This window comes from Phodopus roborovskii, unplaced genomic scaffold (assembly GCF_943737965.1).
Source record: "Phodopus roborovskii unplaced genomic scaffold, PHOROB, whole genome shotgun sequence".
NCBI lineage: Eukaryota > Metazoa > Chordata > Mammalia > Rodentia > Cricetidae > Phodopus > Phodopus roborovskii.
Genome location: NW_026126410.1, coordinates 34,888,917 through 34,905,011, shown reverse-complemented (window position 1 = coordinate 34,905,011; position 16,095 = coordinate 34,888,917). Strand labels below are relative to the sequence as shown.

The following is a 16,095-nucleotide window of genomic DNA, read 5'->3' as shown; positions in this document are numbered from 1 at the left end:
TTAAAAATCTTGTATTATCTGTAGGCTTTAGGTGTACTGAGTTATAGACATGGAGGGACCCATACTACCGGTGGGATGTCTGAATTCTCTCAGTGAACAGCTGATCTGGACAGCATGGTCTGGAGAAGTCCAAACACCTGGTCCTTGGCCCTAGTGCTGCAATCCCTGATACATAGCTTACAATCTCTAGACCAAGACTCTGATCAGCTATAGTACAGTCTCCTTTGTCACCATACATGGTTACTATCTGGAAGTGCTCTGTGAATCAGAGGAGTTTATTATCGACATTGCTAATGACCCTCTTCACACCCATGGTCCTGCAAAGCTAGGCAGAGATCAAGAAGGCTGAAGTGTACAGGGAAACTGGTTAGCTACAGCCTGTGCTGTGGATGATTTTCTTGAAGGGAAAAGATGTTAAGAAGTGGAAATCACTTACTGCAGATCCACTTCCCCCTACCATTTCCCTCTCTCCTCTTGCAGTCATCCCAGCTCAATATGGCATTGGTCCACTTTCTAAATCTGTACCTTAACTTCAGCTTGAGACCCATATTCCCAATAGACTACCAAAGCTCTTCCTGTGGATGCCCTGAAGATGGCTCAAATCCAACACGGACAAGGCTAACCACTCCTGAACCCTTGTCTCCTCCCACAGAACCACACATCAGCAATGGCACCAGACCAAGCCAAATGCAAGTCCGGTGAGTGATCTTAGACAAAGTCAGACTTTTACAGCCAACAAAGATGGCTCAGGGAAAAAGGTGCTTGCCACCAAACTTTATAACCTGTGTTCGATCTCCAGGACCATAGTGGAAACAATCGACAAACTCCTACAAGCTGTCCTCCGTCTTTCATGTGTACACCATGGCATGATGGCATGCACATGCATGAACACAAACATATTCATACTTAGAGAGAGAGAGAAAGGGAGAGGAGCAGGAGACTCATAAATTAAATAAATAAATATAATTCTATATGTTTTAAAAAGTGAATTCAGCCTTCCTGACAGTCAATGTGACTAAAGAACCGAATTCTGCTTCTCTGACTCTCTACAACTCATTCTCTCATCATTTTCCAGTGGGTTTGCTGGCCAGCTCTTCAATTTTGTCAAAAGTTTCCCCAAAACTCATGTCTATTTTTGCCATCGTTTTTATGAGTCGAAATGAAGTTTATTAACTTGCACGTCTGCTCTCAGGCACCTTGCTGAGCAGCAATATGCAGCCTCTGTTCCAGTGTTTTGAATGGCCTGCACTGGATAAATGCATCAAGCTTTTTCGCTCTTTGTAGACACTTGAATGTGGCCCTGAGAGACGCTTTCCTCTTCAACCAAATGTCCCCATAAGTGCTCCAAACTTGTGCAGCTCACGTCTTGTCCCAAGGAACACTCTCTGCTGCCTCCTCATCACAATGCTGGTCTCAGGATTTCTAGCACACTCACTGCCTCCCTGAGTTCCAGTCAGTGGCTTGCTAATGTCTGTCCTCACCCATCAATTAAGACCTTCCACTTACGCAATCTGTCAACAAACAGTTACTGTGAACAAGAGGGATTCTGCAACCCTGGAGCCCACAGAGCCTGATACTCAGGCAGGGCTAAATCGATATGGGCATACTGGAGACAAACATCACAAACACCCCCCTCAACATATCCATGCCACCATTCTGTCCAGGGCACTCTTTGCTCGGTCCTTCTATATGAGAAAATCATTTGCATGGTCTGATTACACAAAATGAAGACACTTTTAAACAAACAAAGTGAAATATAAAACATTCAAGTATCTTTAAAAGATGCTAACATCACAGGAACCTAAGTTCAGCAGCTAGGTTTGGAAAGTTTCCATTTCCTATGAATGAATATCTTTCAAGTTCTCTTCCAGTTAAAAGGAAGCTGAACCCAAGGTGAGACAGGGTGTGTAGGGAACATGGCAAAAACACAGCTCTGGATTGCACACGGCCTTAGTTGCTGCCATTGTGTGCGGATGTGGATGGTGGTGAGTCCAGCGCACAGTTGGGTAAATTTTATGAATTCACAGAACCAGCAAGATGGTTACAATTACATCTTGGCAACACAAATCTTGATTTCAAGTAGGGCTTAAAAAAAAAAAAAAAAAAGCCAGCAAAAAAAAAAAAAACAAACAAACAAACAAACAAACCTCCTCACAAACCACACCACACAGCTATTCCTGGTGTGTGTGTCACACACCAAATCAGGCTAACTGTCCAAGCTCTTAGCCCTCCTGAAGTTTGTGACAAGCAGAGATTTTTAAATACTTGCTTTGACAACAGATGGAAGCAACCTGAAAGGTCTACTTTGGGAAGACTCAGTTTGTGGAAATGAAACACAAATTTTGATTATGGTATGGCACACACAGAAACCTCCATGGCACATGCTCACATCAGCCATGGTTTTTCCATAGGCGAACACCACTCACACTGTCTGCTGGAATCAACAGGTCACTAACTGGCTAGGACCTTTCAGTTAGCGTATTTTTCTTCCCAGAAGCAAGCTTCAAGAGTAACTCCGGAACAGTGCACACCTTTACATATTGGGGCTGAAATGCCACCTGACCAGGAAGGGCTATTTTTGAAAGAGCTAAAAATGAGCTGTAGGCACATCTTCCCTGCTCACAGAGCATGCATGCATCTTTAGACACGGCCTGAGTCTTCCACCACATCCTTTGATTCTAGTATCTGCTGCTGTTTGTTCAGCAAGACCAGCAAACTAATGGAAGAGCTGGGCGGAGCATGGCATGACCTCCTCTGGATCCCTCCTCAACACCATAAATACAGGCTTCCTACAGCTCCAGTGATGTGGTCTGGAGTCATTCCTCAGTTGCTGGGAGAGGAGTCTCCACCACAAAACTAACTCAGACTTGACAGACGCTATAATGGAGGGAATGTGCATCTCTTCCATCTGGCAGAAAGCACAGCCACCACACCGCCGAGCCTGGCAGTCTCTACCCGCTCCTGGGCACAGAACTTCCTGCCAGAGGCATGGGAACCCCATCCCATTCCAGTAACACTGTTCAGATGCTAGACAATCTGAGATGGTCCAGACTCCGGGGATGACTAGGACAGGCCTCCAAAACCCACAAATCCTTTCTAGTCTCCAGGAGCAACTGCCAAGACTGCTGGTGTCATGCTGTCCTGCCATGGTGCTTCGCAAGCTGGGGATCCTTCCTTTGCTCTCTCTCATGGGTCTCATGTAGGACTTTCTTCCATCTCTATACTGATCTAAAATTCTCATCTCTTTAAGGCTGAAGCATTCGAATACTCTTGGCTGACAGATCAGATCCTCATCCACTGTCCCAGGAACGTCTCTTTCTATGCCATCAACTTCACATTTTTCAGACCAGCATGATGGCAGGAAGGGGTTCCCGATCTTGACACTTTAGACAAGTTGGGCCAGGTAATCCATTGTGGAAGAGGCTGTCCTACTGGTCAGCAGGAAACATTCGGGGGTCATTCATAGCTAGAGATCATTAGCATTCCTCATAATAACTAAGAACATCTTCAGATACTGCCAAGTATCCCAGAGAGACAGCTAGCTATTTAGTTGAAAAGAAATGCTTTAGGGTTTTCTAACCTTGGGCACCTATCCCAGCTAATTTTCCAACATTTTCCAGCAAACGTCTGCTTCTATGGCCACAGTCAACTTTCTCCCAATTTAGTGAGGTCCTCACAGACAACCAAACTTTCATCTTTGTGTGATGCTTATCAGTTTTCATCAGGAGGTGGGAAGGGATGAGTTCAGGGAGAGGAGGCCCTCCTCAGACCCCTACCCACACCCCCACTGAAGGACCATCAGTGAAGACTAGGAGGCATATGTGAAGGAGGCCCAGAGTGGAAGCCAGGGCCACGGTCAGGAGCTACAGTGAAGGACAGGTGAGGATGGGAAGGCAGATGAGGTGAGGTCCTTAACACAAAAGAGTCTGGCGTTCCAGGAAGGAAATCCAGTATGAGGGACTAAAATGGGGCTTTCACAGGGGCAATGTCAGGAAGAATGGAGCTGCTTTAGGAGGGTAACGGATCTAAGCGTGCCAGTGGCAGAACAGAGCCCTGGGTCTACAGATACTACCCAAGAAGAGTGTTCGGCTCGCTCTTCCCAAGGCAAACACTGTGCAGGGATACACCCTCCCACAGGAGGAGTTAAGGGACATAAGTGATGTTTGGACTCCAGGAGCAGGGTCCAAATGAAGACTGTGTCACTCTCATATCTCCTGACCCTCAGTGAGAGCTGATCTTCAATTGCTCAATATGAATGTATGCTGTCAGCTAGCCTTGGGTTTTCCTTCCTGCTGAACTACAGGCTGAGGCCAGGGACATCTTCCCTCTAAACATCTTCCCAATGCCCCTGAATATGGTGCCAAGTTCCAGGCTGGAGTTTTCTAAATAAAAACCCATCAGTATGAGATGAGTAAGTTGGATGAGAAAACGCAACAGTGAAAGTTTCCGAAGCCTTCGATTATTCTGTTTCAAAACAGCTCTGGCAAAAGGAGGGCTATGACACCTGACCTTTACAAAAACAAATTATAAGAAAGGGAAATTGAAAGATTAAATTAGCCATGTGGAGCTAGAGGGGCTTGTGAAGAAACCTATGGCTCAGTTCTCATTTCCCTGGTCTCAAACTTTTTTCTTTCTTACAAAGATAATTCTCTACATCTTTCCACAGTGGATGGTAAATGCTAAGAACAACAAGTTTTCTTGGGATAAAGTCCTTGTGAGCAGAAAGCAGCAGACCTCTTTGCTGGAGGTGGTCCTTCCCACCGCCAACTTGTCAATTCAGAGCAGAGAGCCACAGCAGGACATCCGCAGGAGTGGGGCCTAGTATCAGGAATCCCTTTTCATTTATGGAAGGCAGGGTACCAGTTCTTCCCCTAAAGATACAGGCCAACACTCTCCCCTAGAAACGTGTGATTATAAATGTCCATAGAGATAGGTATGACTGTGAATGTGGCTACGGACATCACCAGGTGGTTCTATCCATCTGATTTGTGGTATGTATGTATGTATGTATGTATGTATGTATGTATGTATGTATGTATGTATAGTGTGTGTGTGCGTGGTGTATATACATGTGTATGTCGTGCATGCACATGGGCAGGGGTATATACTCATGTGTATATGACATGAAGAGGCCAGAGGTTGATGTCATCTGCCTTCCTAAACCACTTTTCACTCTGTCTTTAAGAACCTATCACTGACTCAGTTGGGCTGGTTGATGATCACTCCTCAGGATCCGTCTCTCTGCTCTCCTACTCAGCACTGGTGTTACAGCAGCAAGCAGTCTTTTTCTCGGGGCCTTATGCTTACTCTCGGGGCTCTCACTGTCTGAGCTACCTCCCAACTCCCTGGTTCTGATCTAATCATGAGATTTAAAATCTGTCACCCTTCCTGAGAGACAGAGAAAGAGAGAGAGAGAGAGAGACAGAGACAGAGACAGAGAGAGAAAGAGAGAATAACCATATGCCCAGACGAGAGACGTGAAGCCACCGAAGGATCTATTAGCAGCAAACAATGGAAACAGGGAATGTGGGTGGTTCCAGAAGCTGGGAATTCCCTTTAGATGTGAGACAGTAATAGAGAATGCACTAGATCTACAACTGCAGGTGACTGAATTCTGCCAGCAAGGGGAATGGACAGGAAACGGATACCCCTGGAGCCCCCAGAAAGCAGCACAGCCCTGCAGACATCTTCATTTCAGTTTGTGAGACAACTGCTATCCATCATGTCTACACACTGTAGCTACATAAACTTTGTGTTTTGATTGAGCATAGTTATGGCATTGTGTTATGTCAGAAATAGAACATTAAGACAACACCCTTAGCAAAATTCAAATAATTCCCCCTAAATGTGTTAATTTATAAACAGGCACTGTGCAGAGCTGGGACACAGGGCAAGTGGTGACTTTTTTGATAGTGAGCAGTTTGATTCCATTGGCAAAGTCACGGTGCATCCTTTACGGGCAATAATACAGCTGAGCACCTCTCAAAAAGAAAGCACACTGGGGCATAACTGACTAATTTTAACGGCAAGTTCAGTATACCAGTATCGTGTGCTTTCCCCTCAAAACAGACGGAAAAGAACTTCACATCAGAAAAAAGGACCAAGACCTCATTCCAGGATAGTTGTAACATTATTGTCATGAAAAGAGAAAAGATGGTGAAAAGACTGCTTTTAAAGGCCCTGGGATAGTTTGCTTCTCCAAACTAACCTACTTTCTTATCTATTGAAAATGTGTAATAAGAACATCAGTCTTATTTTCTTATGGCAGAACAGTGTGAGTCCAGAGATAACTGCAAGAGGTGGATCACAACAAAGAATTTTTCAAAAGCCAAGTTTCATGTTCCCCAATCAGCTAGAATAGGCTGTTTGTAATGTGCATGGCATTCACCTCTTAAATGTTGACTGCACACTTACTAAGGCATCTGGCAGCATCCTTAAGTCAAACAAGACAACATTAAAAAACCTAGCAAGTACATGACGGACTTGAGTGTTAAAAATGAACACACACAAGGCAGTGGTTAACATGCTTGCCTGTCAGCTCACTGCTGACAAGAAAGAATGAATGCACACCACCAGTATGTTTGAAATGCAAACCAAGTGGCCACTTTTACAGAGATGTGTCCAAACGCCACCTTTTCTAAGTGACACATGGAAAACTCTGCAATTTGAAGACTTAGGATCAGCAAGCTCAACGGACCGGGGGCTGATGCAGCTGGGTTCCCCTATGCAGAGCTGTCTAAGAACATGGAGCAAAGAGCAGGTCACTCTCACAAAAACAACACTTTCACAGTGTCAAAGAAGGTAAACAAACATTCCCTTCTTCACACTAGAGGGAACAGCATTAAATCCACATGTCTACTTGCTCTTCTACCTCACCCCTACCTCACAATGAAGACCATACATGCTTCTGTTAGCACCATTCAAAGATCAAAACCATCGAAATAAATCATTACAAACAAAAATATTTCAATAATCAGATTCCAAAAATATTCACCATGTTAAACATAACTCTAATGGCACAAAAATTACTGTAAGTCCAAGAATTTCAATAGTGTCATTATATTGTTTTCAAAAGAAAACTATATGAAATTGAACTTGACACAAAAAAGGTACAAGCAGTTGTTCCCATTTTTACTTTTTAAAAACTTGCTAACAGAAAAGGGGATGACATGCAGGGCAATTAATTGACTGGTAGGATGATGTCTGTATTTCAATTTTAAAAGATTATAGAAACCAGTGTCTTAAGATTAATTTTATTTTTAATCATGTGTACATGCGTGTGTCTGTATTTCAGTATGTGCGTATGCGGGTGCAGGTGCCCACAGAGTCCAGAAGAGGGCGTCGATCCTCATGAGACTGGAGTTGCAGGCAGTCATGTGAGCTGACTGACATGGGTGCTAGGAACTGAAATCCAGTCTTCTCAAAGACCAGTATGCACTTCTAACTGCTGCACCATCACTGCAGCCTAAAGATGAACTGTAAATATTACTTTTTCCTACTTATATTACTTATAATATAGGTTTAATATCATTCATGAGCAGTGAGGAAAAATGTACACAAAGGCTTTATATCTGTATTTCTCCATTAAAAGCAGTGGATGGGAAGCCTGAAACTTAAAGGTAAATGTCTATGACGGCAAATATCACTCCAGGATGGACCCTAGAGGCAGAAATGGCCACAAAAATTTCACAAAACCAGAAAAAGTCAAAGTAAAGATAAAGACACTGTGATGGTGGTACTGGTGTGTCCTTAGTTGAGGAGGGGAAAGAGCCATATATGATTTCTTTGCTTAAAAGAACACTTAGCGACGCCAGACGACCCCTCAACAGGAAATTGAGGAGAAACTGGTTTTTTTTTTTCTCTCAAGTTTCAAAATTGGCAAAACTTCAGAAAACATAGTTTTCCAGAAATTAATGAGAAGCATTCAAAGGGCAGGAAATTTCTTTGGAAGAAAAAAAAACCACTCCAACTTGAGGGGCTTCTTTCAATGGTGGGGGTGGGGGGGCTCACGAAGACCAGGCAAGCACACTGAGCTACATCTCTTACTCCGAGGAACTTACGTATATTTGATTCCTCTTGTATCGCTGAAATAAGTTGTACATGATGGAACCTCCGTGGAGTTCGGTCAGGGAGGCCATGTCATCCACACCATCCTCATGCATAGGGTGCATAGCAGTCACCTTCTGGTGGGTGATTGTGCTCTGCTTGTAGGTGAACACCTGAGGGCAGGAAGGAATTGATCTCTTTAGTCGTCAGTCAGTAGATGACTTCTTCAGAAGTGTCCAGACAGATAAAACAATCTCAGGACACTCTAAATTTTAGAAATGCATTTTTTAAAAATTTCCTTTATGCCATCTATACATTTTCTAAAGGAAGAAATTATTTTGACAGTTGCTAGTAAACTTTAGAAGACATTATGTGTCAAGTATCAATCATCGTCTGAGACTCACATAAACTTTAAATTCATGATTCATTCCTCTACACAGTTCTGTGATTGACATAAATCAGGGAGCTAACTACAGGCTGGAGAAAGGCCCAGGGGTTCCGAGCACTGTTGGTGTGGAGGACACAGGTTTGGTTCCCAGAACCCACATAGACACTTCCAACCACCCATAGCTCTACTTCCAGGTGACCTGATACCTTCTTCTGAACTTCAAGGGTACATAGGCAGGCAAAACACATAAAATAAAAACATATATCTAAAAACTTTCATTTGCAAGATAAGGTTTCTCTGTGTAGCCCTGGCTGTCCTGGAACTCACTCTGTAGACTAGGTTGGCTTCGAACTCCTAGGGATCTGGCTGTCTCTGCCTTCCAAGTGATGGGCGCCACCACCACTCGGTAAAACATTAAAAAAAAAAAAAAAATCAACTTTTTTTTTTTTCTTTAGATAGCAAAGTGTTCTCCCTACTGTTTTACTAGGAATCATCTGGTGGCTTCAAAGATTTAAAGAAAAGTTCTTGGATTTAAGTGTAATAATAAGTTATACTGATTGCTAACCAAGTAAATACTCCCTCCATCTGCTACAAGACTGCCATATGTCATTATGTCAATATTACAAAATGTAACCAGTATTCCTTCTCCATCATGACAAGTTGCATGCATTTGTTCTTTGTTCATCAGATGATCTACCTTATACTTCCAAACAAGAGTGATGAGTCACACACACACACACACACACACACACACACACACACCAGCATGTACATCCAGTGACACTAATACTATGTGGCTTATTATTGGGACTAGCACATATGTCTGAATCTATCTGGTGTTCTTTTACTGGAAGTGACCACAGAATTAAACACAGCAAGTTATGCTGTTTGTTGACCAAGTTCAACCCACTTTACACATAAATGCACACATAAAAATGATTTTACTGTGGAGTCCATGCATACATAGTTTGAGTTTGTTTTTTTTGCAATACAGGGAATCAAACCCAAGGTCTAGCAAATGCTCTACCACTCAGCTACTTTTTCAACCCCTACTAGAGCATAGTTAATAGTCGTTAAACTATGGAGGCTTCCTTTAAGTAAAACAAAATGGCCATTAGTTCTTTTAAAAAGACTCTAAATAACATGAGAAACTTATAGTCTCCACACATACATGTGTTCATATGCATGCACAGGAACCCATTTCTACTATGTTTGAAGAAGTTTTCGATTTGGGATTTTAAATTTAATATCAACCAGCTGTCTACATTGCAACAAATGGTACATTCTTCCAAAAGAATAACACACTGAGAACTACAGAAATGCCAATCCAATGGTTTTGGTACAAAAGGCATGTTTTATTTTTCTAGAGAAAAAATAAACTTCAGTAGTGGTACTTAGGCCAGATGTACCGCAAAAGTCTGTCCAAACCAGCCCTGAGAAACTTCCCCAGGCCAGTATAGGGACACACCCTTTCCCCTTAAGGAAGAACCACTCTCCCTAGATGCTGTCTGGCAGACATTCACCTGAGGACAGAGCCCAGTTTCCCTATCCCGGGTGGTGGAAGGGCCCATCCTGCCACACCATGAGCTGAACAGAGACCTGGGGTTGCTAAGGAAGGATAGGAGGGTATGCCGCATCCAGGAAAACAACTATGAAGGTAATGCCACGAGGACATTCCAGAGAAAAGAAACACATGCCTGAGTCAAGGAAGAAAATTCAAGAAACATGGGCCAGCAATGGATGTAGCTTTGGGGTAACCTAGAAAAGCCCCCTGCTCTTCTCTAGCTTGTTTCCCTCTGGGATGACAGTGCAGGTAGGAGTTCCAGAAACACCACAGGTTACAGGATGCTCCATGGAGTGGGCTGATGAGGGTGCAAGGCCCAATTTGCCAAGCCTGGACAGGAGGGTCTTTGTGTTTTCATTCAGGAGACCTTGCCTTCAGGACTTCAAGTATAAGTTAAAAAGTATCCCTGAGACACTTCTCAAGACTCTGCAACCTCAGAACACCTCTGAGTTCAATACAAGTCACCTCCAAAGCTCTTTCAGGAAAAGGACAGTCTCAAAGTCTGCACAACCAGTTCCCACCCTGGGCCCTCATGCCCAACCAGCATTGGATCCTGGCCAGTGTTACACCACTTTCCTAAAGCTGGATACTCTGCATACACTAAGCAACCCAGAGTCTGAAGAAAGATATCATGTAAACATTACATTTTTTTGTGTCATATTGATTTTGCTTTTTAGAAATAACATAATTAATAGTCACACATACATACATAGACGTATTTATTAATGACTGCATCTTCATGTTAGATGTAAATATTTCCTTATCATCTTTTTTTTTTTTTTTTTTTAATTTCATTGGGAAAAGCAAGCACAGTCTTAGGGAAAGACAAAAAAAAAAAAAAAAAAAAAAAAAAAAAAAAAAAAAAAATCTAATAAAGCAATGACCTCGAATTCTTCATACTGAGCCCCTACCACTGACTTCCTCATATTTCCAGCAGCCTCTGGTAGAGAGAATGCAGCAAATGCCCATTCCAGGAGTGTGAAAACCAAGAGGACTAGAACTATTGTTTCTCACAACCTCAGGATAGGATAATCAGAGGGAGGTAACTGGTACAGGATTAAAATACATAAAAGAACCATTTGTTGAGGCATAGTGTGGCAGATGCTCAATAAGATGAGCATTTCAAAGGGGAGAAGTGGAGTGGCCCACAATGTACCCTGGAGGGAAAAGTGAGAATCACTGCCTATCCAGGGTTATCTCTGGCAAAGATCCTAGAACGGGATCCAGCCATAGAGCTGTCTGGTAAATATAGAAATTCAGAAAATCCATTCAAGGAATTTGTTTTTTCTTCTGGTGTGTAGAAGGGACAGATTCTACATCCCAACTCAAGAGAAGTCAACAAATGCATAGGACTGATGGTTGATGTTGACTATCAACTCTATGGCATCCAGAATCACCCAGGAAACAGACTGCTGTGAGAGTTTCCACATGGATAAACTGAGGTGGGACCCCCGTGAAGGGAGTGGCCCACACTCCCTGGGCTCAGGTTCTAGACTGCACACAGGAGAAAGGGAAGCTGAGGACCAGCAATCATGTCTCTCTGCTTCCTGACTGCAGCTGCAATGTGACAGCATGCTTCTGCCATCATGATGTCCCTTCCATGATGGACCTTCCCCAGTACATTAAGTCAAAAACAAACACTCTTCCCTTAAGTTGCTTCTTGAGAAAAGTAACTAATACAAGAAAATGTCCAGCACCACTAATGTCCATAAAGGAACAAGGGAGAAAAATGAAGGTCAAGACGCATAAAAGAGAGAGATTTTATGTCAGATGTTTTGGGACAGGCTCCCTGGTAGGTAAACACAAGGAACTCCTTGCATTGTGATGTCCGAATGCATTGCTGGGTGAATGAACAGCTGATTAATTTGGGAGGATTTCAAAAGATCTATGACTGACTCACTATATCATTCAAGAATTTCTTTACTGTGCACGTGTGTACCTGTGGGTACACATGCATGTGGGGACATGAGGCATGAGTGGATGGCTTCAGTGTGTTCCACTCTTGTTTATTTTCCTTATATGTTCTCTCTCACTAAACCTGGAGCTCGGCAACTGTCTGGACTAGGCACCAGGCAAAGTCTTACCCCAGTGGTGGGGTTACAGACGTTTGCCACCATGTACAACTCTTCAGTGGGTGCTAGGCATCTGAAATCAGGTCCTCGTGTTTATGCAATAGGCATTTTACTAACTGAGCCATTTCCCAGTCCCTCAGTATCTCCTGAACTATCAAAAGCAATTATACACCAATTAACGAGGTATTGCTTTCGTAAGATTCTTCCTAAACAACAGAAAACAAAATTGTTAAGTTTAAATGTTATGATCCTTTTAACAAGACCTTTTCTTCCAGAAGTCATCAATAAAGCAAACACCAGAAGAAGGTGGTGTGACTAATAATCACAAAATGGAGGCAGTAATTAGCCAGAGAAAATGCTTGTTGCCGAAAATGAAAAGATGTGGATTCCTTCCAGACTAATGTGGTTTGATCACGCCAGACCGCCTGAAACAGAGTACAAGCTGATTCTACATTCCAAACAGCTGGGCAAAACAGCCCTACAGACTACAGCTAGGATATCTGAATCTTCTTCGAATCCCCCAAAACAGCGCCCCTTACCAGCAGGAAAGAACGACGCCCAAATTCCCAAATATTGTGTATAAATGTTTGTTTTCATTTAATTGGACTTTGTTATATAAAATTAAATAAAAAAAAATAATTTGAAAAAAAAAAAAAAAAAAGAAAAGAAAATGCTTGTTGCCGAGCTCAAGGACCTGGGGACTCATGCCATATGAGGACAGAGAGCCATGAGAATGTAATGATGACAAGAAGCCAGAGCCAGTGTAACAGGTTTTGAGATAAGGTTATTCTATGCAGTCCCGGCTGCCCTGAAACTCATTATGTAGACCAGGCTGGCCTCAAACAGAGATCCACCTGCCTCTGCCTCCCAATTGCTGATACTAAAAGCATGTGCCACCAAGCCCAGCTAAAAATAAATGCTGTTTTAAAACCACCACGGAAGAGCTGGAAAGATGGCTCAGCCATTAAGGGCACTTGACGTACATGCACGTGTGTGTGTATGCCTATGGAATCTGGAAGAGGGCATCTGATCACAAGAAATTAAGAGGCCGTTTCGTTATGACCTGACTGATGTGGGTAATGAGCCTCTAGGGTTTTTGTTTCTTTTTTTGGTTTTGGTTTACTTTTTTGAAACAAGGTGTCACTCTGGCAGGCCCAGTCACAGGCCAGGTTGAGTGAGAACTCAGAGATCTACCTGCCCATGCCTCCCGAGTGCTGGGATTAAAGGCATGTACCTTTTCTTGTTTGTTTTGTTTTGTGTTTTTAGAGACAGGGTTTCTCTGTACAGCCCTGACTATCTTGGAACTTGCTTTGTAGAACAGGCTGGTCTAGAACTCAGAGATCCACCTTTGTCTGCCGAGTACAGGGATTAAAGACGTGCACCACCACTGCTTGGCACAAAGGCTTGTAGCTTTAATCAACTTATTTTTAATCTCAGAATAATGTGGCTGTCATATGAGCAAAGCTCTCCATGCTTACGTGAAAGTTTTTATAGTAGAGAGTAATAAAACAGATTCCTTCATTGAAAGCAATAAGGATCTCATCATCATCACATCATAATCATCATCATCACATCATCATTACATCATCATCATCATCATCATCATGCTGGTGGGTTTTTGTCAACCTGATACAAACCTAGACATATCTGAGAGGAGGAGGGGATCTGAATTGAGAAAATGACTCTATAAAATTGGACCGTGGGCAAGCCTGTGGGGGCACTTTCTTAATTAATGACAGACATGACAGGGCTCAGCCCACTGATCCCGAGATGCATAAGAAAGCAGGCTGAGCAAGCACACAGAAAACCAGCAGGCAGCATGCCACCATTGCTGCAGCATCAGTTCCTACCTCTAGGTTCCTACCCTGGTTTCCCCGGGTGATGTCTACCCTTAGAATATGACCGTGACTTAAAACAGTGCCTTTCAGAACAGATAATCTATTGCGAGATAGGAAGATTAAGCAGGCAACGTAAACACATGAGCAGCTGTAACGGAGCATTTCCCAGTACAGGAAGGAACTGGGTTAAGTAGACAGTGGACAAGGGACCAGCAGACACAAGTGAGAGGGCTGGCACAGGGCAGCCCTGAAGTTGAATGAGGCTCAGTCAGGCGTCAAGGGATAGAGAACTGAGCTATGAAGGGTCCTTATGCCCGGCCAGAGTGGCTGGCTTAGACAGTGGCTGAGAGCAATTTAAGTGTCTTGGAAGGAGTAGAACCCTAACCCTAGGAGAAGTGTCTTGGAACTAGCTTTCCTAGCTACTCTGTGAGTTCAAGGACACCCTGATTTACAGAGTGAGTTCCAGGACAGCCAAGGCTACACAAGAAACAAAAAGAATTGACAGAGACAGCTTCTGTGGAAATGAGACAGAAAATATTTTACTACAAAATAACATCCAATGAAACCATTCTAGAATCTTCACAGGAAAGCAATTTCCTTAATCCCTTCTAGACGTGATCAACAAACACTGCTGCTCCTCTGCTCCCCATTCTTTTAGCCACAATTCACACACCACCCTAATTATCCATGAGGACACACACAACACACAAGGACAGGAGGCTGCCGCTGACTCAGCTATGGATGATGCTAGCCTCTTGTCCGAAGCCTTTCTGATGATGGTCTGCAGAGAGATGGACAGGATCAGAGGTCTGAGAGGTCACATACACCAGGAAGCTAATCTGTGAGCAAAGCACCTGCAGTTGGAGATGCAGAGCCACGTGGTAACTCGTGTTTGTCCATCAGAAGGCCATATGCCGACCTGTCCCCTCTTAAACTTAGGAGTGAACCCATACAGAATAGTTAGAATGAATAGTGGTCCCCCTCACATACCGGCATGTTTATATTTTAGGGAAAGCCAGGCCAGCAAACTGATTTATACATAAACTTGGAGGTTTAGAGAATGTCTGGGACATAATGACTGTATCTTTCTGAGGTGCACAAATAAGACATCAGTATGCATTTACCATGCACACCAGCCAGATCAGGATAACTGCTAAATCTACCACCGCAAATCATTACTGTTTGTTTGTTTTTTGTGCTGCTGATATTTAAAGTCCCTTCTACTCAGCACTTTGAAATATACAATTAATCATAATTTTACTCCTGTGCTACAGAGTTGCCAGTTATCCCTCCCACTGACTGTGATCCTATGCCTGTGGGTCACCTCCGGTACACCAACCCCCATTTCTCTCAAGTACTGAACTACACTACATGACACTCATAGAGGACAATGCTAATAATTTCTAAAGAGAATGTACAGGGCAAAGGATTAGCCAGGAGTCATTGTAAAGTGTTCTTGCTGTTTACCCTGCCATGCAGGCCAACTATCCAGAAAAGGGGATGCATGAAGTCTCCTCATACTGAGGACTGAGTGTGATGGAAAAGATGGCTAAAACAAACCCATGGTGCAACTGTGCTCCACACCCACACATTGCAATACTAAGTTTGCATTTTAAAAGCATGCACACTCACCAGCAACCTGGACACTGACTCTAGATAAATGAAAAGTTCTGTCACGCAAAAAAAAAAAAAAAAAAAAAAAAAAAACTCTCACACAAATGTTCACAGTAGCCCTATTCATGACAGCCAGAGCTGAAAAACAGCAGCATAGGAATAGTCTTATTGTGTGACTCTACTTCGATGATAACTCTTGAAATGACAACATTCTGCAGCACGAAGACCAGACTGGGGTTTCAAGAGCTTAAGGAGAGACCAGCAGGAGGGCAGTGAGTGGCAGTAAGGGGCTGGGGAGGGGACTGGGGAGGGGGTATACACCTTGCCCTGGGAAACGCCCTGGTATATACCTCCAGGTCTCAATGTCCTTCTGTGCTCAGTTCCCCAGGGTCAGCTCAGTTCCTCTCTGGGGAGGAGCCTAGCCAAATGGTTCCTGGGAGCTTGCTCTATAATTGCTTACAAATGAGTGTGCATGTAAGCTTACATCAAAATAAAGTTTAATTATAAAGAGGCTAAATCTGGTTGTGGCAGCACACACCCATAAACTCAGATCCTAAAAGGCACAGTCCGAGC

General features: G+C 43.3%; 1 protein-coding gene across 1 annotated transcript in view; it reads right to left on the bottom strand.

Moving 5' to 3' along the window:
• Positions 1–16,095, bottom strand: part of Myo10 (myosin X) — a 188,060-nt gene that overhangs the window by 96,038 nt on the left and 75,927 nt on the right. Inside the window, exon 3 of the mRNA XM_051182585.1 lies at positions 8,061–8,219. Within this exon, the coding sequence (XP_051038542.1) occupies positions 8,061–8,219 (159 nt within the window). The remainder of the gene's footprint in view (positions 1–8,060; positions 8,220–16,095) is intronic.